At 42.9% G+C, this 23,134-nt stretch overlaps 1 protein-coding gene across 1 annotated transcript in view; it reads right to left on the reverse strand.

The window, feature by feature from the left end:
- The window catches only part of fig4a (FIG4 phosphoinositide 5-phosphatase a), a 490,173-nt gene that overhangs the window by 407,379 nt on the left and 59,660 nt on the right, over nucleotides 1-23,134 (reverse strand). The window contains exons 8-9 of the mRNA XM_084313832.1: nucleotides 12,715-12,815; nucleotides 8,819-8,981 (exon numbers count right to left, since the gene is read on the reverse strand). Coding sequence (XP_084169958.1) covers nucleotides 8,819-8,981; nucleotides 12,715-12,815 — 264 coding nt within the window. The remainder of the gene's footprint in view (nucleotides 1-8,818; nucleotides 8,982-12,714; nucleotides 12,816-23,134) is intronic.

Raw genomic sequence — 23,134 nt, forward strand, 5'->3', positions numbered from 1 at the left:
GGCCCTGCGCTGCTTGGCTGCCGTCTGAAAGGCCCTGCGCTGCTTGGCTGCCGTCTGAAAGGCCGCGCACTGCTTGGCTGCCGTCAGAAAGGCCCTGCGGCTCTCAGCCAGAGCGACGGCGGGGGGGAGTTAATTAATTGACACAGGTGCAGCTGTCGCTGTAATTAACTCACTCTCTCCTATTTCCACAGTGAGACTGGGACTGGAGGCAGACAGACACACACGGGCCACGGAACAGAGCACAAGCAGAGGAGCGTGTGGCCGCTAGATAGCCGAACCAGGCTTTGTGTAAACATAAATTTATTTGAAGTTTGATCAGTGGATGCTGTTATTTCTGTGTGCATGTGTGAATACTATCGCTGCTGGCGGAACAAAACCTTGTAACTCCATTTTTTTTTTTTTTTTTTTTTTTTATCAACTCAGTAGATCATCCTCCATGTGTGTGTGGTTTTACAAAGTCTACACAATGGGAAAGCATTAAACCAATCATCTGTCTAAACCTCGTAACTCTATTCGCCCTCAAATCTGTTTTCGTTTTTTTCATCTGCTGACAAGATGGGTTTTTGGAGTTACGAGGTTTTGTTCCGCCAGCAGCGCTATGTGGAACAGACCAGGTGGTGGTGGTGGTGGTGGTGGGTGGGTAGCATCGATCCAGCTGATCAGCGTGTGTGGTGTTCAAAACGAATGCCGTTACGGGCTATCAAAGCATCAAAAAACTATAGCTATAATATAGAATATAGATATAGCTCTCCAAACATAGTGACGCACAGTGAAAGTAGGCTATGGAAACCCGGCGCGTTAGCTACGAGGATAAGGGTAATGGCTGGCGCCCAATGTGTTAAGAAGCATAGCTCATAGAACTGAGAGGGAACCTGATTTCTCATGGCCAGAGAAGCGAGACCTCCATCCAACTCCTGAATACCAAATTTGATTAGCAATGTTTTAACAATAAATTAGTTATCAACCATGAAGCTCTGACCACGCGCATAATCAACCCCTCGCGATTCCACCACAAAGCCCAATTGCTTTTAAGCTGCAGTCGCTGCTCTTTCTCTCCGTGCACCCTTCTTTCCCTCTTTTTCTTCCCTCCATTCTACTCATCCATTCTATATTTTCCCCCCATCTAGGGGATAATGTCTCCCATTCGCCGTCCACGCAGCGGCAGGACCCACACCTGCAGGCTGGCGTCAACCAGGCCGGTCACAGCATCTGTCTCGAAGAAGTGGGTCAGATGATCCCAGGTTGTGCACCGCGATCACACCGCTGGTGCTGCTCAGCCCACATACAACCAAACGCTTCCACAGCCGCAATCCTCCTTTGTTTGCGAGTCTAATTGTTTTTATTCCTCCGTTCGGTTCGTCCGCTCCGCCGTCGGGGGCGGTTAACGATGTTGGACGACTGCTAGCGTGATGGGTTCAGAGAAGGTTTCATAAGACCGTCGTTGCCCCCCGTGGGCACGGAACAATGACGAGCACAGTCCGTCTCCTTCACAACCAAGCCATTCACCTACTTCAGGGCCGCTATTAACTCATTGAGCGCCAAAAACTAGATATCTCGCTTTTGAAAGCTAGCTTGATTGCCAAAAACAAGATTTTAAATTTTTTTTCGTTTTTTTGATTATTATTATACTAAACAGTCACACGGCCCTTAGTGTGTGTTCTATGGACCTCTGTGTTAGTTAAAATTGAAATGACAATCGGATCTCGACAGGTGGCAGTATCGCCTACCTTTTGAACTGGGCTAGTTTAGTGTGAGGCCCCCTCACGCCGCCAACAGGGGATCAACAGGGGATTCCTGCAGCGAGCAGCTGCTATAATGGCGATTGCGACTTTTGGAGAAGAGGACAAAACGATCACACTTACGGATGATAACGTGCGTTTTCACCAGACTACACCGGACTCAGCACCTCTGGTAAATCATAAAAATACTATAGTCAAACCGCCGAGGAGGCAACATCATCCGTCGCCGAGTTTGCGAGCACCCTAGACTACAGCCAGCTAACGTTCGGCAATGGCGAGCGAACTATTGGAGATCAATATGAAGAGGACAAACGGTGACGATCCATCCATCGTAATTTTGGTGGACCTGCTGACAAAACATAAAACATGCCAGGGCGGTCAGGTGGCGTAGCGGAGATTGCATTCGTCACCAAACGCCGGAGACGCTGGATTCGCCTGTTCGAATCCAGCTCACAGCTCCGGCGTTGTCACCAGCTTGGCTGGCCGTTCACACTAATACAATTGGCTGTATTAGAGGGTGGGAAAGCTGGCGGGGTGGGTCCGGGTCGTTGTAAACAGCGACTCCTACAGTCCGGTCGGGGCGCCTGCTAAGCGCGGATAGGATCTAAGGGGGCTAGTGTGATCCTTCCACACGTTACACCCTCTCAGTGAGAGTCCGCGCTGCCAGGTGAAAAGAAGCGGTTGATTGGCTAGACGTGTGTCGGAGGAAGCACGTGATAGCCTCCACTCTCCCAGACCGACTGTGGGGGGTAAGTGCGCAGCGACCAGGAAGGGGATTGGGAATTGGCATAACGACTAACATTGGGATGGGAGAAAATCTGAGGAAAAAGGAGGGGGGGAAAGATAAAAAAAAATAAAAATAAAATAAAAATAAAACATAAAACATGCCTTTGTAATTATCCGAGGGTCGGAAAACACGTCATAACTCGCGTTACAGAAAACGGGACTGGCTTATTTTGAAACGGGACGATTTTTAGCATGGGATAGCGCACGAACGAAGGCATGTAGAAATAAAAGTGTTTTCCATGTTGGGATTATAAATAGTGCCTGTCAAATGAGCCATAGGCCTACTATTGTCTCCATAGCTATAATATAGAATATACGATGGGTCTGCAAACATCGTGAAAATGGTCAAAAAAGCTGGCTCCAGGGAGTAAAGATGGAAAAACAGCGTGGCAGTCAAAGAGTTAAGGCATACAGTAGCATACTTGTGTAGCTAATGGAGGAGTCAAACCGAGGCACCGTCGACTCTATACGTTATATGGTGTGATGTGATTTACAACGCTTGCCCTGGCACTGGGCCAAGGCTGCGCCTCAGTCATATAGATATAACCTAGTTATGTGGCGGCTACGTGGCGTATTGGGCAAGGCGCTCGCCACAAAATGCTGGAGACGCTGGGCTCGCCTGTTCGAGCCCAGCGCTCCACATTTGCTTTCAGTTTAGCTGGTCGTCCGTACTAATACACATTGGCCGTATTAGGGGGTGGGAAACTGATGGGTGGGGATCGGGCGTTGTGGACAGCGACTCCTACAGGTCGGTTGGTGCGCCTGCACAGTAGAATCAGGAAGTGTCGGGGGCAGTGTGAGCCTCCCACGCGTTACTCCTCGCCACTGAGAGATCGAGCTGCGCAGGTGAAAAGATGCGACTGCTGTTACCTCAAGTACCGGAGGGGACTTGTGCTATGTATGACTTAGTCCACATTGCAGCCGGCTTGTGGGAGGCAAGAAACAGCGTCCGTGACAGGGGGGGGTTGAATTGGATGATACGAAATTGGGATGGGAGAAAAATGTAGAAAATGGGAGAAAAAGTGGATAAAAAAAAGGGACCTCATTGCTCAGTCAACAAAGACAGCTCTGTGATTGGATCCGACACGAATGTAGCCGTTCTAGTTTCGTAAGATCGGGCATTGGGTTTGAGTGAAGGACACGCCGGGTACAGGATGTCGATGAACACATCACCCCTTCCAGAAGAAGAGTGGCAATAGGCTGTACACCGATTTGGACACAATTACCTATACAGTAGTCAATAGAGGCCTTGTACAGAATGTTTGGAATGCCCGTCTTTCCTCCATGTTGGAAGAGAGTGTGCAAAACGATAATAATAATAATACATTTATTTTATATAGCGCCTTACATATGGTATCTCAAAGCACTTTACAGACATTGCATTACAGTACATGGACAAACACAGTACATGGACTTTCACAATGACAACATGGTGGGGATACAATACTACAGAGAAAGGGAGATGAAACAGGGAAAACATTTAAATAAATAATAAAAAAATTATATATAGGTGTGTTCAGATGTGTAAATGTAAGTGATGCAGGGATTGGAGGGTCAGGAGTGAGGGTATGCAAGGTTGAACAGGTGGGTTTTGAGGTGGGACTTAAATGTTTCTATGGATGGGGCTTCTTTGATGTGTGATGGGGAGTTGATTCCTGAGTGGGGGAGCAGAGGAGGAGAATGATTTGTTTTCTGTGGATTTTTTTTTGTTTTTTGTTTCGTCAGTGTGATGTGCTCAGAAGGGCTAAGTTGGATGAGCGGAGAGAGTGTAGTGTTGAAGGAGGTTGTAGATGTAAGCAGGCGCTACAGAGTGGAGGGCTTTGTTTTTTTTTGATCCACTTTTTCTCCCATTTTTTCTATATTTTCTCCCATTCCAATTTCGTATCATCCAATTCAACCCTCCCCTGTAACGGACGCTGTTTCTTGCCTCCCACAAGCCGGCTGCAATGTGGACTAAGTCATACATAGCACAAGTCCCCTCCGGTACTTGAGGTAACAGCAGTCGCATCTTTTCACCTGCGCAGCTCGATCTCTCAGTGGCGAGGAGTAACGCGTGGGAGGCTCACACTGCCCCAGACACTTCCTGATTCTACTGCGCAGGCGCACCAACCGACCTGTAGGAGTCGCTGTCCACAACGCCCGATCCCCACCCATCAGTTTCCCACCCCCTAATACGGCCAATGTGTATTAGTACGGACGACCAGCTAAACTGAAAGCAAATGTGGAGCGCTGGGCTCGAACTGACGAGCCCAGCGTCTCCAGAATTTCGTGGCGAGCGCCTTGCCCACTACGCCACGTAGCCGCCCTGAGTGGAGGGCTTTGTAAGTGAGGAGACAGATCTTAAAGTCAATCCTATACTTAACAGGGAGCCAGTGAAGTGAGGAGAGGACAGGTGTGATGTGGGTGAACTTGGGGCAGCGGGTGATGATGCGGGCTGAGGTGTTCTGAACTAGTTGAAGTTTATGGAGGGATTTAGATGTTGAGCCAATGAGCAATGCATTGCAGTAATCTAGACGGGAGAAAATGAGGGCATGAACCAGCTTTTCAATGTCTTTTTTTTTTTTTTTTTATTATTGCAAAACAAAAATTATTAAAAGTCAGTACTCAACACACAATGCATAATGAAACTAACAATTAAGGTGGCTAAAATGACATGCAAGTACAGAAACAGAAAACAAAAAAAAGTCTATAATAATATTTTACCGTATAGTGTATATCCAACGAAATTACCAATTATACCAATGCCTTATACAGGATATACCCCTAATACCTATTATCTAAAACCCTACACACATATGCTCCAGCTCAAACCCCCCCCTCCCGGACCCCTCCTTGGATAGTACCTCCATTATCCCTCACTCCTAATCAGACACTACCTTTATAAGCTAGCTTTTATTCTCTCCACCACTTCTAACCACATTGACATTTTGGATTCGTTGAGACCCAGAATTCTTGCTGTAGATATTTCTTGATAAATCACATCGAGATATGTAAGAAACCAAACCTTCCGGCACATTTTTTCCGGTTGAAACCAGCGTGATGCGATCAGTTTTTTAGCTACTGTGATACCCGATAAAACCAATCTCTTTAGCTGTGGATTTACTGCAAACTCAAAAACATCATTCAATAGTAATACAGCGGGGTGTACTGGTATATTCCAAGATACGAGTTTTGATAATTGATGGGTCACATCTTTCCAGAATGCCTTAACTGGTGGGCAGTCCCAATACATGTGCATAAATGTCCCTTCGTCTCCATTTGTACATTGGGAGCATTTTGAGTCTTGTTTAAGACCCATTCTGTTCAGTCTTATAGGAGTCAAGTATGTCCTGTGAATATAGTTAAGATTGATTTGTTGATGGTCCGGGTTCCTTGATGTAAGACGGACATTTGCCCATGCTCCTTGCCAATCAAAGTCACTTTCCAGGTCTGGTATATCCCTCCTCCAGACAGAGTCTAGTTGGAGGGTTTCATACGAGGACGTTAGTAATTGATAATAGCTTTTCAATGTCTGAGGGGGACAGTAGTGGTCTAATGCGCGAAAAGGTTCCTGAGGTGAAAGTAACATGTCTTGGTGACAATCATCGACATTATCAGTGATAGTGAAATTAAAACACGGACACACAGTGTGGTGCCGTAGATGCAAATCTTACACAAAGAGCACTGCCTATGAACCACCATTAGGGGCAGAGCGGCTGACCATGAGTGAGTGAATGACATTCTGGGTCTTCGCATCTAAAAATCGGAGAAGAGAGAGGAAGTGGTTTTCAGGAACAGAGTTCCATATAACCGCCGTAAAGTCAGGTGGGTCCACAATGCAAAGACCCTCCAGTTTTTGGCAATACTTAACATCAGTACCGCAACATTAACCAAACATTAGCGCTGCTAGCTAACGTCAGTGCAGCTAGCTAATGTCAGCGCAGCTAGCTAAAGTCGGTGCAGCTAGCTAACGTCGGCGCAGCTAGCTAAAGTCGGCACAGCTAGCTAAAGTCGGCACAGCTAGCTAAAGCCGGCGCAGCTAGCTAAGGTCGGCGCAGCTAGCTAAAGGCGGCGCAGCTAGCTAACGTCAGCGCAGCTAGCTAACCTCGGCGCAGCTAGCTAACCTCGGCGCAGCTAGCTAGGGCGTGTGTTACCAGGACAGGAGGGTAAGGGCTAGAAGGCATCCACGTTACAGCCGACTGCGTTGCATTGTGGACCCACCTGACATCACAGCAGTTTTATGGAACTCTGCCACTGAGCTGAAGATACGTAGAGCTACCAAAGGTAGAGGCTGCTCACCTCTATCTGTACACACACACACTACATTATATTACATCTATAAATGATGGATGCATTCATTGTCATATGGGGCTTGAATGAAGGCCAATGGGGGGAGAGGAGAAGGAGTTAAGTTTATTGTTTTATTGTAGATCCCCATTAGTCTACTAAGTGAGACTACTCTTCCTGGGGTCCAAGTTGATCCACACACTCCCAGGGGTCTGAGAGACGCACTCTGTGTAAATGTCATCCTGGGATGAACTGAAGGGCAAATGGAGGAGAGAATAGCTGAATTCAGTACAGTCCACACAAAGCATATACACACACACACACGCCGCACACCACACACATGCAGGTACGCACAAGCGCACATAGACACACGCACGCACAAACTCTCAGGGTCTTTATCCCACTGGATTCATAATTGACCATAAACGACCATTTTGCTCCTGAATGCTCTGAATATGGTCAGGGTGGAGATGATGAGGATGATGAGGATGATTTGGCACTTGAATGCATTTAATTACCTCTTTTGTTGATCCTCCAATCACAACCTTTGTCCGAGGAAAGCAGCAGTTGTGACTGGAGGGTCAGTTCTGCATGTTCCCGCTCTCTGTTACATGGTCGCTTGGTGTCGCCTCATTTCATGGACAACTGCCTCTGAGCTGTGAATATATTGAGCGTTTCTGAGCTGTAGTGAACAGTAAATATATTGAGCGTTTCTGAGCTGTAGTGAACAGTAAATATATTGAGCGTTTCTGAGCTGTAGTGAACAGTAAATATATTGAGTGTTTCTGAGCTGTAGTGAACAGTAAATATATTGAGTGTTTCTGAGCTGTAGTGACAGTAAGTGTTTCTGAGCTGTAGTGACAGTAAATATTGTGGCAGATCTCACCCCCCCCCCCTCTCATGGCTATGTGAAGGATGAGAGATACTTTTGCCACGGAAGGAGTAGAGACAATTAGGTAGCTGATTAGTACTGATAGAACAGACCTGCACATCATTAGTCCACCCACATCTCACGTGCACACGCCCAGACCCACACACTACAAAGCCACTAGGTTCGTTTTTTTTTTTATCCACTTTTTCTCCCATTTTCTATATTTTCTCCCATCCCAATTTCGTATCATCCAATTCAACCCTCCCCTGTCAAGTTTCAAGTTTCAAGTTTCAAGTTTCTTTAATAGTTGTCATACAGAAGTACAGAATACTTTTATACAAAATGCTTCTTACTGTTGCGCTCCAGAGACTGTCACGAACGCTGTTTCTTGCCTCCCACAAGCCGGCTGCAATGTGGACTAAGTCATACATAGCACAAGTCCCCTCCGGTACTTGAGGTAACAGCAGTCGCATCTTTTCACCTGCGCAGCTCGATCTCTCAGTGGCGAGGAGTAATGCGTGGGCCGTGGGAGGCTCACGCTGCCCCCGACACTTCCTGATTCTACTGCGCAGGCGCACCAACCGACCTGTAGGAGTCGCTGTCCACAACGCCCGATCCCCATCCATCAGTTTCCCACCCTCTAATACTGCCAATTGTATTAGTAAGGACGACCAGCTAAACTGAAAACAATGTGGAGAGCTGGATTCGAACACGCGAACCCAGCGTCTCCACATTGGTGGCGAGTGCCTTGCCCACTACACCACCTAGCCGCCCAGCCACTAGGTTAGTTAGGAGTAAGTTGAGCGGAGGTGAGGTTGGAATTGTTGTTTATTGAGAGAGAGAGAGAGATTGTAGTATTCGGAGTTGTGACGGTGAGAGGTAGTGAGAGGAGAGGTGAAGGCGAGTAGGTGTTCTTTGTGTACTGGACCCTGGATTGGCTGAGATTCCCCCTTGTGTACCTTTATTGCCAGTCTCAACTGTCCAAGGCTGTAATTCCATGTTTTTATATATCAACAATGGTTACTATCTCACATCACACTATCGTCGTCATTGTATGGGGGGTTTGATAAACTATGACACTTACATCGTATGGGGGGTTTGATAAACTATTGACACTTACATCGTATGGGGGGTTTGATAAACTATTGACACTTACATCGTATGGGGGGTTTGGGCATCATGGTGGAGATGTCCTGGGACCAGTACAGGGGGACGGAACCCCGCACCTGGACGTAGGACGAGTAACTCCCCGCTGAGAAGGACATGACGGAGGCGTCGTGGATGATCTGCTCCGTCTCCACCTCGTTGGCTACGTCGCCCTGAGAGAGGCGAGAGAAAACGGGATGGAACCGCAGGGGGGAAAACAATTTGTCAAAGAACATCACGTTTATCGCTTAGTTTTGTTTTGTTTATTGGCACAAATATAAAAAATAAATAAATAAAATAAATTATAAACTTGAGGTACAGTAGGGAGATGAAGGTTTCTTTTTTGTGCTTCTATGAGTGAATTTGGGAGTCACTGCTGAAGCAAAGCTGGAAACACGCGAAAAAGACAGTTCACCCCATAGATATATATAGAACCCCATAGAACTAGATGGTGCAAGGTGGAGTCTCCAGCGTAGTTCACCGGTGGCCATCTTGCCACAGGCAGCATGCCCACTCATAACATGAATGTCTATGGTGGTGCATGTACTATTGAAATAACCATAGCTTGCAAAATTTTCAACCGATTTACAAATGGTTTGATTTATTACAAACATTATTAACGTGGCTATGATTCAGGATGCTTGGACATGTTGAAATAATTTTCATATATGAAAGTCCATTAGTCAAGTCAAGTCAAGAGTTTTATTTGTCACGGCATACAAGTATACAATGAAATGTATTGTATGCAGTATGATAACTACATCCCTGACGTTTATAACAAACCAAACTGTTTGAGAACCGGTTGAAAATGGAGCAAGCTATGGTTATTTCAATAGTACATGCACCATATAGACATTCATGTTATGAGTGGGCGTGCTGCCTGTGGTAAGATGGCCACCATGTGGCAACGTCGGTCTCCATTGGCCAGCAGCGCGGGTGAGTCATCTAGCCTTTATATAGGTCTATGGTTCACCCGGTCAATCTTGAACATGAAAACATGTTTTTCAAAGATACTGATATCTGTTTAGAAGACAGAAGCTGGCAGCTATCCTGGAGAACTCCTCCCACACCCTCTAGGGCGCTTTCACACCTGCAGGGCTCCGGTTCAAGCTCCAGCTCCGTTCTGGAGCCTCTGAACCTTGGTGCTTTCTGGCGAACCAGCCCACGTTTACACCTATTTAAGCAGAACCAACGTTCCACCGTCCTCAACGGGGGGGGGGGTGTTACTCAGGCGGAAGTAAACACAACCATATGAACACGACAGTGGCTAAATGTGCCGTGTGCAAAACAGCTTCAAAGGTTCGGCATTGCATCTGCAACCATGCTGATCCACTCAACAGGTAGCGATCTCAAAATGAGATTAGATTCAAATGTATTGTCATTATACAGCACAAGTACAATATACCATCCAACCAGAGTGGATAAATAAATGCTCCATGAATAAATAAATGCATAAATGAATGAAATAAAAAAAAGACTTGTGTAACCGAGAGATTTGAACCTGTGACCATAGGATCCACAGGCAGCCGCACTAACCAGTTGAGCTAAAGGGTCCGACGTTGACTGTGACGACTAATCCATAGTTTACACTAGTCAAGAGCCAATTGCGTAGTTGTTCAGTATTGACATTAATAAATGAGATGTCATGCTAATATGTCGCACGTATAGAGTACGTGTGTGTGTGTGTGTGTGTGTGTGTGTGTGTGTGTGTGTGTGTGTGTGTGTGTGTGTGTGTGTGTGTGTGTGTGTGTATGTTTGTGTGTGTGCGCTCGCTCAGGCTGCCTCACTAAGCCTTTATCCATGCATATTTATTTCTGGAGCATTTATTTATCCACTCAGGTTGGATGGTGTATTGTACTTGTGCTGTATAATAATAACAATACAATTGAATCTAATTTCATTTTGAGATCAGTTGCAAATCGCTTCCTGCCGAACCTCTGCTGTTCGCCATTTACGCTCGTCTTCACAGCCTAGAATATGACACGTTGCCCACTGATGATGTCACGGTTCGCAAGGAAAAACCAACAATTTTTCGGTTCCAGCTGAGCACCAACTTTTCACGTCGTTCCGAACCAATTATTTCCGGTGTGTGAACATCATCACCGCGGAGCTAATGATGCTAATGATGCTAATGATGGAACATCGCCGTCGGTTGTGTGATAGTAAAGGGTTAACCTTCTGTCATGTGGCAGTAAAAGGACTCTTAACCTACAAAACCTGCACGGACTACAACATATGTCGTATATCACGCCGGCTAGGGTACCTTGTGTATACTGCACCTCATGTATACCGTTTACTCATAGTATATATTCAGATTCAAATTCTTTATTGCCTATATTAATTAATTTGTAACATATAATATAACCGATAGGGCATACAGACCCTCATCTGCACCTTTGTTCCGTTTATTTTTCTCATATTCTTATATACAGTTAATTATATTGTTTACGGTTTATTTTTTTCTCATATCTTTAAATTCAGTTAAGATTGTATTGCCTATATTTATGTTTTTCTACCATTACCCTGACCTCCCCTCTCCCATGCTGCTATGATCCCCCCCCCCCCCCCCCCCCCACAAGGGGATCAATAAAGGAATATCTTATCTTAAATACCAGGTATCATCTGTACACAGAAGCGCTGTGTACATGCAGTGCAGGGACTATATGCCACCGGGTTGCGTGAGTAATAGGGGTGTGAATCACCAGAGGCCCCATGATATATTATATACCGTATATATATATATATATATATATAGGATCCCATTACATATCATACGAAGGACAGTTTCAAAAAATAAACTTAAAGGAGCCATAATCCGGAAGGAAATCAATTATGTCATGCATGAGTGTAGCTGCTGCAGCCATGTTATCCAAACTTCTTCTGTGTACTTTGTTTTTGTTTTTAAAGGTATGGTGAAATGGATTCACCTATGACCTTCTTTTGTATTGATTATGTGTATGTGAGGTATGACTGATTTATACTGAATGTTTCATATTTGTATGTGTATATCTGTGAGGACATGTCGTTGGTGATAACTAATGGGGATCCTAATAAACGTAAACATATATTATTATCACCATACTAGAGTCACTATATTGTGATATAGTGCGATGTATTACTGTTCTTAAACTGCAAATAATGTCCCCCATGGAAAACTTAATCTGCAATAAAATCATCTGTTTTATGTAATAAGATAAAGCTTTCCGTCTGTCCACCTCATTCCAATCATTCTTATTGCAGTACAATTATTTTTAGTAAGATTGTCGAGCAATAAGTAATACAAATAATTATTATTATTGTTATATATATATATATATACACATTTAAAAAAAATGCAGTATACGATGCATCACTGTATCGTTATAATATCAGCATGCAAAATATTGCGATATATTGCTGTATGGATCCCCTATATTGCACTCAAGACTGTAGCACTCTAAGTTCGACAGGTGTCATGTCGAACTAAAATGTACTAACCAATCATCATAGAATTTTCACAATGGAAATAAGTTAGACTTTCTTTTACTTTATCGTTGTCTGCACTTTTAGCATGCATTTGTTGCTGTGTTTATGACCTTTTATACATTTTTGGATCAAATAAATGTCTGGGATGTGCAGACAAAAACCTGCACATCCGAGTAAACTAGGTTATGGATATTATCAAAATACAAATCCAATTTATCTCGGTATTGTAGAAATAATAGAATCCGAGGTCAAACAAGGTCTTTCTATGAATCCAGCATTAAAGAAACAACACACACACACACACACAAACAACGTGCACAAGACACTGACGGATGCACAGCAGGTCAAATTAACATCCTTCCTCTAACACCATGCGATTCTGGCACCTCGCTCCCCTGCCATTGTTATCTACTATCCCCCGTTGCCACGGTGACAGTGTACCTCGCAGTTGGCTCCTCTCTTGAGGAAGCGGGTCCCTGCGAATCTGCTGGAGCGCCTGGCGATGAGGGTGACATGAACCGGCCGACCGTAGATCAACAGCTCTGCAGTTTGTCAGGTTAAGGCATATTAATATACGTATGAATACATGATGTACATATGAATGAATACACATTAAAATATATACATATGAATACATATGAAAACATATACATATGAATACATATACATATGAATACATATTAAAACACGCACACGCACACACGCACAGGTCAATGTCAGGTCATAGGAAGGCAAATTCTCCAGATTTAGGCTTTAGGGACGTCCCCTCTAACTCCCTTAATCAGTTGGTTTGATCTTTGTTTAGTCATTTGTTTATGCTTTTCTTCCGTGCAGAGTCGAGTTATTTCCAGGATCTAGTCACTCTTAATGAACTTAAACTCCAGGATCTAGTCACTCTTAATGAACTTAAACTCCAGGATCTAGTCAAACTTAATGAACTTAAACTCCAGGATCTAGTCACTCTTAATGAACTTAAACTCCAGGATCTAGTCACTCTTAATGACCTTAAACTCCAGGATCTAGTCACTCTTAATGACCTTAAACTCCAGGGCCCTCATGCATCAACGTGGACGTAGAACTTGACCTACTTCCACACGTAAGCACGGAATGTAGAACTAGTGTACGCACAGGGAAGTCGGCATTCATCACACGTGCGTACGCAGGCTCTATGCCCTGCCGTGTTGATGAATACCACTTTGTTCTACCGTCAATGCTCGTGCATGATTATCCATATATGGTCATGAAAATGAGGAAACACCCCCCATGGGATGTGAAATAATGGACCGACCCGAGCGGGACTCCGAGAAACTCCACGGAGAATTCACTGCTGTCGAACCAAGAAGACACTATCGCGTATTATGATTTATGGGATAAATAAAAGGCGGACTTGTAAACGGTGATGTCAGATATCAACGGCTCCCTAAGACCATTGCTGCAATTCTGCCTGGACAGCTCAAAATACTAATAAAGACCGTTCGTTGACCACTGTTTGGCGTTGGTTGTGTGTCATTATAACCGTGCTGTAATATGAATGCCTTTATTAGTTGTGTTCGATTGGCTATATGATTTTTAGAGGCATCTATTTTGTTGTCGGCTAATAAAGACCGCGCTGGAATATGACTGCCTTTTCCCGTGTTGTTTGATTAATACCCACGGATTAAAGTTCTCCTCAATTCTATTCCAAATCGCGATGGATCTCCCGTCAATTTTCTACCTGCTGCATATGATTTCTAGAGGCATACTACAATCTATTTTGATGTCAGTATTGGGTAGCCTATATAAACAATATAATACGAGAGCATATACAAGAACAATGAATCTCACTGCATGTATGATGTAGCCTGCCTTTCAATACATGAACTTGAATTCCATCATGTTTGTGTGCGGGACTCAAGGCTGCTGTCACAATGGGTGGTACCGCCGTACAGTAATAATAACAGTCCACACAATATCACGATCCATGCCATAGCCTATGTTCCATTAGGACATGATCTGTGACGACAAATGTTCTAGAATGTTTGATTAAGATATCATACTCTGACAGCATGCCTATGAACAACAAAAACGCGAACTTGAATCCCATCATATAGTCTGTCCACTATCTGCATGGTGTCATTGCAATGCGTTTTCTATTCTTTCTTGTACAGTAAAAAGGGGGAAGAACACTATATTCATATGACTTATTCTGCTTACAGCTTCGAAATTCCACTTGTTTCGTTTAACGTAAAGCCTTTTAAATATAATCAAAACTTTCCCGTGTTTCGGCGGTCTGTGCGCAAAATAATAACGAGTTGAGCTTTATGATTTATGATGAATTGAAAATGGGGGACCCTGATGTAAACAGGACGAAAGTTGGTCTGCATCCCCAATTAACAATTGTATGTACTGAGCTGTACTGTACTGTACCCATTCTGCAATCTGTTAATAAACTTTTCAATCAATCAATCAAGCTACGCGGAGCGCAGTCAGTCAGTAGCCTACACCCCGTATATTCCGATAACGCTATATAAACCATGCTGCATTCATTCTGAGAGAAAGATCTATTATTCCAAATGCTATTTATAGGGTTTTGACCATAATTACACTACTGTTGCTATCTTACAATGAACTATAATGAACTACGGTTCATACAGAACATCCAGTGTTATTATGCACAGAAGCTCATTTCCTTGTTGTAATAATATATTCTACCACTGGGAGCTAGGTACGCCAGGTCTGACCTGTGCGTAGATGTACGCACGAAGTCAAGTTCAAGTTCAAATTGATGAATCCCACTCTTTGCTTAGAAATGATCGTACGCACGGGTTACGCACAGATCTGTGCGTAGAACACGTTGATGCATGAGGGCCCTGGATCTAGTCACTCTTAATGAACTTAAACTCCAGGATCTAGTCACTCTTAACACTTTGGTTGCCTTGGGTTAAATTAATGATATACCATAGATTGCCAGCGCTATTTGTCTATGGAGAAAGTCCCCTTCTTTGCAGGGCTATAACTTTTTAAATTCTATTGCTACATTGCCATTATTAGGGCCCATTCAAAGTCCTATATGTATTGTTCATTGTGTAGCAACGTTAAACTTTTTCATTCACATATTCATAGTAAAGTATGGTCTAATGTATAAGTATGTTTTCATCTCTTTCTGCAGCTTTCTCCAGAACGTGATATATAGCCCCAAATGCATTATATTGATGATGAAATACAGTTTGATGGCAATCAGCGCGATATAAAAAATTCCAACTAGACGTACTTCTAGAAGTTACTACACGTCATCTGATGTTGACCGGATGGGCGAGGGGGCGTTTATAATTCCGTGGGCAGCGTTATACCAATCATCTAATGTGGGTCAAATGTTGATAAAAGCAGTTAGTATCGAAGATGGTAACGTTACACGCTGAAACTCACCCCAGTCTCCGCGCGCCGTTGGGCGATCATCGTCGAGTAGAAATTTTATCATTATGGGATATATTATTACCCGGTCCATCTCCAGCTTGTATAATGGTATATACGTCCAAATCATGTTGTTTATCGAGTTATTGGCAATCGATCGCTATGTAGTGTGACGAGCTAGAGTGCCGGAACCTATACCGAGTGCCCGGAAGTAATAGGGCCGACCAGCAAAACCTCTACTGCGCTTCCTGTTAAGCGGTTGCGCCGATCGGCCACCAGATGGCGCTCCTGAACCGCCAGAGAGCTCAGTGGGTCCTGCTGGTGGATCTCAGGCCAGCGGAGGGGGAATATGAATCCGATCGCAGATTTTTGAAATATTGATATAAGGACGCTGTACAGCGTCCCCCGGCAACTTTAGCATGGCCAGCAAAGACGTGAAAAGACGTGTCCCGGCAGTCAAAGTGTTAATGAACTTAAACTCCAGGATCTAGTCACTCTTAATTAACTTAAAACTCCAGGATCTAGTCACTCTTAATGAACTTAAACTCCAGGATCTAGTCACTCTTAATGAACTTAAACTCCAGGATCTAGTCACTCTTAATGAACTTAAACTCCAGGATCTAGTCACTCTTAATAAACTTAAACTCCAGGATCTAGTAAGTAAGTAAGTAAGTAAGTAAGTAAGTAAGTATTTATAAAGCACCTTTCATACATGTCATGTAGCTCAAAGTGCTGTACACAAACATAGGCATATATAACGATAAAAGCAATAAAGTCACAGTGATCAGTTAAGATCAATGTTTAAAAAATAATAATAACAACAACAACAACAACAACAACAACAACAATAATAATAATAACAACGTAAAAATGAAAATAACGTAAAAATGAAAACATGAAAACAGTCATTTGCTTACCAGTTTGGGAGAACAGGTCCGCACAAACATGTCCGCTCAGTAGCAACCGGAAGTAGGAAATGCACTAAACCAATGCACTTGTACGGTAGGTAGCAATGTTAGCTCTTATAACGCTAGTGTAGTTACGTTTTTATTAGTGGTCAGAGTTGGGTCCACAGGACTTATCCAAGCCCCATGGATCCATCAGTGGCCGTGTATTGTGTGCGTATGTACCCGTTCCCTCATGTGGTCAGTGGTCAGAGTTGGGTCCACAGGACTTATCCAAGTCCCATGGATCCATCAGTGGCCGCGTATTGTGTGCGTATGTACCCGTTCCCTCATCTAAAGAGTTGGGTCCATAAGACTTTTCCAAGCCCTACGGATCCATCAGTGGTCATGTATTGTGTGCGTATGTACCCGTTCCTTCATCTAAAAAGTTGGGTCCACAAGGCTTATCCTAGCCTCATGGATCCATCAGGTTTTTCCTAGTCACTCTTAATGAACTTAAACTCCAGGATCTAGTCACTCTTAATGAACTTAAACTCCAGGATCTAGTCACTCTTAATGAACTTAAACTCCAGGATCTAGTCACTCTTAATGAACTTAAACTCCAGGATCTAGTCACTCTTAATGAACTTAAACTCCAGGATCTAGTCACTCTTAATGAACTTAAACTCCAGGATCTAGTCACTCTTAATGAACTTAAACTCCAGGATCTAGTCACTCTTAATGACCTTAAACTCCAGGATCTAGTCACTCTTAATGAACTTAAACTCCAGGATCTAGTCAAACTTAATGAACTTAAACTCCAGGATCTAGTCACTCTTAATTAACTTAAACTCCAGGATCTAGTCACTCTTAATGAACTTAAACTCCAGGATCTAGTCACTCTTAATGAACTTAAACTCCAGGATCTAGTCACTCTTAATGAACTTAAACTCCAGGATCTAGTCACTCTTAATAAACTTAAACTCCAGGATCTAGTCACTCTTAATGAACTTAAACTCCAGGATCTAGTCACTCTTAATGAACTTAAACTCCATGATCTAGTCACTCTTAATGAACTTAAACTCCAGGATCTAGTCACTCTTAATAAACTTAAACTCCATGATCTAGTCACTCTTATACAACGGCATGCAAATTTCTCGATTCTGATTGGCTGAAACAGTCCATTTACACGTCTTTATTGGCAACTATCCACGGTCCTGGGCTCAGGACCCGCCCACAACCGAATCACATAATCACTCCGCCGGCTCACTCCGGAAGAATGTTGATAGCGCCAGAATGTTGATAGCGCCATAACGACTAAATATGAAGCGATTCTGTCAAGGGGAATGTGTTAGTCCTTTAAACAATGTTGGATGATGTAATTGATGGGTCTTGAGTCAATCTAGAACAAAAGAAAAATCGCGGATTGATTGATTGATTAATTGATTGATTTAAATTTCTACTTCCTTCCCACTGACTGCAGCGTTCACTCTCACACTGTCCGACGCTGGCGTACCCACAAACACACACACACACACACACACACACACACACACACACACACACACACACACACACACACTCCTGTCTGCAACAGCGGGGGAGTCAGACTGAGAGAGAAGCAGCGCTGTTTTAAGTGAGCATGGTCTATTGAATTGATTGATTGGTTGATTGCTAATTTTATTACTGTACCCCTGGTTTCCAACTGGTTAAGTTTAGGCTAAAAGAAATAAATAAAAAAATAGGGCGAAGAAAACGTTTTTTTCCCTATAGGGCAAAGAAAACGTTTTAATTTATTTGTTTTACCTACTTTATATAGAAGCATCTAAGAATGAAGTTCTATGGAAAGTAGGTCTGCATTCCCTTAACAATTGTGTGTATTGAGCCGTACTGTATTGTACCCATTCTGCATCTGGTAATACAATTTTCAATCAATCATTCCAATAATACACAGTTGGATGTGTTAGTTGGTTGGATGCACTTCAAGCTGCTTCCACATGAGGCAACTTCTCTCAATCATTCCAATAATACACAGTTGGATGTGTTAGTTTGGTTGGATGCACTTCAAGCTGCTTCCACATGGAGGCAACTTGTCTTTTTTGTAGTTGTGGGAACTACTTTTTCTGGCGGATGGTTTTTTCAATAAATCTTCGATTAATGTGTGTTTATTGTATAGAAATAAGGTTGGATGAATCTGGCAGTTGTATAAAAGCTTTACACCACTTGCAGTCGTGATTTGTGAACAATAAACCATGCCTAGGGGGGTCTAACAACCCTCGGCTGCGCCTCGGGCCTAACGACCACCCCTAGGCATGGTTTATTGTTCACAAACCACTCCTGCGCGTGATGTAATGCTTAATTAATGAACTTAAACTCCAGGATCTAGTCACTCTTATACAACGGCATGCAAATTTCTCGGTTCTGATTGGCTGAAACAGTCATTTTACACGTCTTTATTGGCAACAATTCCACGCTGCTGGCCCAGGACCCGCCCACAACCGAACCACATCACATCACTCCGCCGGATCACAAGAAGGTGGACAATAATCTTTACAAATGGATATGTTGATAGCGACTAAACGACTAAATATCAAGCGATTCTGTCACAGTGAATGTCTTAGTCGTTTAAACAATGTTGGATGATGTAATTGATGGGTCTTGAATCATTCTGTAACAAAAGAAAAATCGCGGATTGATTGATTGATTCATTTTCAATTTTTTTTTCCAATTTATTTTCCTTTCGACTGTCAGCGCTCGCTCTAGTCTCCACCCACCGCCACCCCCCCCCCCCCCCACACACACACACACACACCCACACACACGCACACACACACACACTCTGCCTGCAACGCGGGGGATAGTCAGACTGAGAGAGAGAGCTGGGTGCTGCGCTATTCTAAGTGAGCATGGCCTATTGAGTTGATTGATTGATTGATTGCTAATTTTATTACTGTACGCTTGGTTTCCAACTGGTTAAGTTTAGGCCCTCTACAGTAGGTTTAAAAAAATAAATAAAAAAATAGGGTGAAGAAAACGTTTTTTTCCTATAGGGCAAAGAAAACGTTTTAATTTGTTTTACCTACCTTCTATAGAAGCATCTAAGAATGAAGTTCTATGGAAAGTAGGTCTGCATTCCCTTAACAATTGTGTGTATTGAGCCGTACTGTATTGTACCCATTCTGCATCTGGTAATAAAATGTTCAATCAATCATTCCAATAATACACAGTTGGATGTGTTAGTTGGTTGGATGCACTTCAAGCTGCTTCCACATGAGGCAACTTCTCTCAATCATTCCAATAATACACAGTTGGATGTGTTAGTTTGGTTGGATGCACTTCAAGCTGCTTCCACATGGAGGCAAATTGTCTTTTTTGTAGTTGTGGGAACTACTTTTTCTGGCGGATGGTTTTTTCAATAAATCTTCGATTAATGTGTGTTTATTGTATAGAAATAAGGTTGGATTAATGTGGCAGTTGTATAAAAGCTTTACACCACTTGCAGTCGTGATTTGTGAACAATAAACCATGCCTAGGGGGGTCTAACGACCCTCGGCTGCGCCTCGGGCCTAACAACCACCCCTAGGCATGGTTTATTGTTCACAAACCACTCCTGCGCGTGATGTAATGCTTAATTAATGAACTTAAACTCCAGGATCTAGTCACTCTTAATGAACTTAAACTCCAGGATCTAGTCACTCTTAATGAACTTAAACTCCAGAATCTAGTCACTCTTAATGAACTTAAACTCCAGGATCTAGTCACTCTTAATGAACTTAAACTCCAGGATCTAGTCACTCTTAATGAACTTAAACTCCAGGATCTAGTCACTCTTAATGAACTTAAACTCCAGGATCTAGTCACTCTTAATGATCTTAAACTCCAGGATCTAGTCACTCTTAATGAACTTAAACTCCAGGATCTAGTCACTTTTTATGAACTTAAACTCCAGGATCTAGTCACTCTTAATGAATTTAAACTCCAGGATCTAGTCACTCTTAATTAACTTAAACTCCAGGATCTAGTCACTCTTAATGAACTTAAACTCCAGGATCTAGTCACTCTTAATTAATTTAAACTCCAGGATCTAGTCACTCTTAATGACCTTAAACTCCAGGATCTAGTCACTCTTAATGAACTTAAACTCCATGATCTAGTCACTCTTAATGAACTTAAACTCCAGGATCTAGTCACTCTTAATGAACTTAAACTCCATGATCTAGTCACTCTTAATGAACTTAAACTCCAGGATCTAGTCACTCTTAATGAACTTAAACTCCAGGATCTAGTCACTCTTAATGAACTTAAACTCCAGGATCTAGTCACTCTTAATGATCTTAAACTCCAGGATCTAGTCACTCTTAATGAACTTAAACTCCAGGATCTAGTCACTCTTAATGATCTTAAACTCCAGGATCTAGTCACTCTTTATGAACTTAAACTCCAGGATCTAGTCACTCTTAATGAATTTAAACTCCAGGATCTAGTCACTCTTAATTAACAACTCCAGGATCTAGTCACTCTTAATGAACTTAAACTCCAGGATCTAGTCACTCTTAATTAATTTAAACTCCAGGATCTAGTCACTCTTAATTAACTTAAACTCCAGGATCTAGTCACTCTTAATGAACTTGAACTCCAGGATCTAGTCACTCTTAATTAATTTAAACTCCAGGATCTAGTCACTCTTAATGAACTTAAACTCCAGGATCTAGTCACTCTTAATGAACTTAAACTCCAGGATCTAGTCACTCTTAATTAATTTAAACTCCAGGATCCAGTCACTCCTAATGGATTTAGAGGCACAGTGAAAGCTGTAAAAACAGCCTCTATTGATGTTTGTAATTGTTTTAATTGAAATAGGATCACATGGCTTCCCTGCACGTTTACTGTAAAGCACTTTTGAGCTGATCTGTTTTTAATGTGTGTATGTGTGTGTGTGTGTGCCGTCGACTAAAGACGCACTTCTTCAACCATTATCTGAAAAAAAAAATATATATATATATATATCTAACCCTAACTAACCGTACTGTCATGCACTTGTCCTAATAAACTAACCTACACTGTAGCACTCAACACTTTGATGAACATTGTTGCTCAGCTGATAGAGTTGTGCCCTTCCTGATGGCTTGTCGTACAGAACTTGTAAGTCGCTTTGGATAAAAGCGTCAGCTAAATGACTAAATGAAAAAAATTTAAATGATGTGTGTGTGTCTGTCTGTCTGTCTGTCTGTCTGTCTGTCTGTCTGTTGTGTGTGTGCGCGTGCACACAAACAATAGTGACGACAATTAAGAAATCAGGTTATGGGGTCGGTCTGGAAACACTGGTATTTGTATAATCTCTCCACCTGGAGGGAAAGGGGGGGGGTGTCATTCCTCTTATCTGAGGATAAGCTAGATAGTCTTTCTGTTTGAATGAGACATACAGAACCATTCCAAATATGTATGTGTGTGTGTGTGTGTGTGCTCATGTTTCCCCATGTTTGCGCACGTGGCTACAGTTGTCCAGGATGTCTTTCTCTTGTATTTATCTTCCCACTATCAGTTTACTGTAGTTTCTATCCAATCATTGTTGGACAAAAACCGCATACTTGCGACGTCTATAAATATCTCTGTATATATATTTCTTTATGATTCACGTTTGCTGTATGGTAACCGCTGCACTGCTGCCATCCTTGGCCAGGTCGCTCTTGGAAAAGAGATTTCAATCTCAAATGGGTCTAACCTGGTTAAATAAAGGTTAATGCCATTTCCTGAAAAATGATAAGCATATCTCCGGTAAGCGCTAGATCCAGAGGGGTCACCCGTCGCATGTGGAGGGGACCGCAATTCCACAGCTTTGTTGATTAAAATCAACTCGCTGAACAGTCGACAAGTCCTGAAAAGCGCCTTTAGTCCGGGGGGGGGGGGGGGGGGGGGGGGGGGGGGGGCGTCTCTACTTTATATTCTACCACATCCCTCTCCACAGCGGCTGGAGAGCTTCCAGGAATTGGACGGGAGCCCACACCCACACACAATGTCCTAGCTGCAGCGGTCTGCCCGCGTACAGAGAGATGACACTGTGGAACAAGAGTTCTCACTACAGACCAGTGTTGTCTCGAGTCCAAGTCTGAGTCACCAAAGAAGAGCCCGAGTCGAGTCAGAGTCAAGTCCCCATTACCCTAGTCCGAGTCCAAGTCATCAAGGCTGAGTCAAGATTCAGGATTCAAGAGATGTATTTGTCACATACAGTACATACACGAGACAAGACATGTAGTGAAATGAAGGTGGCCATGCCCACCTTGATTGTGCAAAAAAATTATAATAATAATAGAATAAAATAGAATAGATAATAAAATAGATGTGATAAAAAATACTAAGAAACACTCCACTCTGGCAGTTAAAGAGCTGACATTCTGTTAATGTCTGTCCGCTAATGTCAGACCAGTAACGTCCAAAGCAAATTCCTTGTATGTGAAAAGTATACTTGGCAATAAAGACCTTTCTGATTCTGACATACAAATATATAAAAAAAAAAAAAAAAGGTCTACATTAAACATAAATGACACAGCGGTCACCATTTCAAAGGGAGTTTATTTACTTTGTGACAC

The sequence above is a fragment of the Notolepis coatsorum genome (genome assembly GCF_963971535.1).
Source record: "Notolepis coatsorum genome assembly, chromosome: 5".
Lineage (NCBI taxonomy): Eukaryota > Metazoa > Chordata > Actinopteri > Aulopiformes > Paralepididae > Notolepis > Notolepis coatsorum.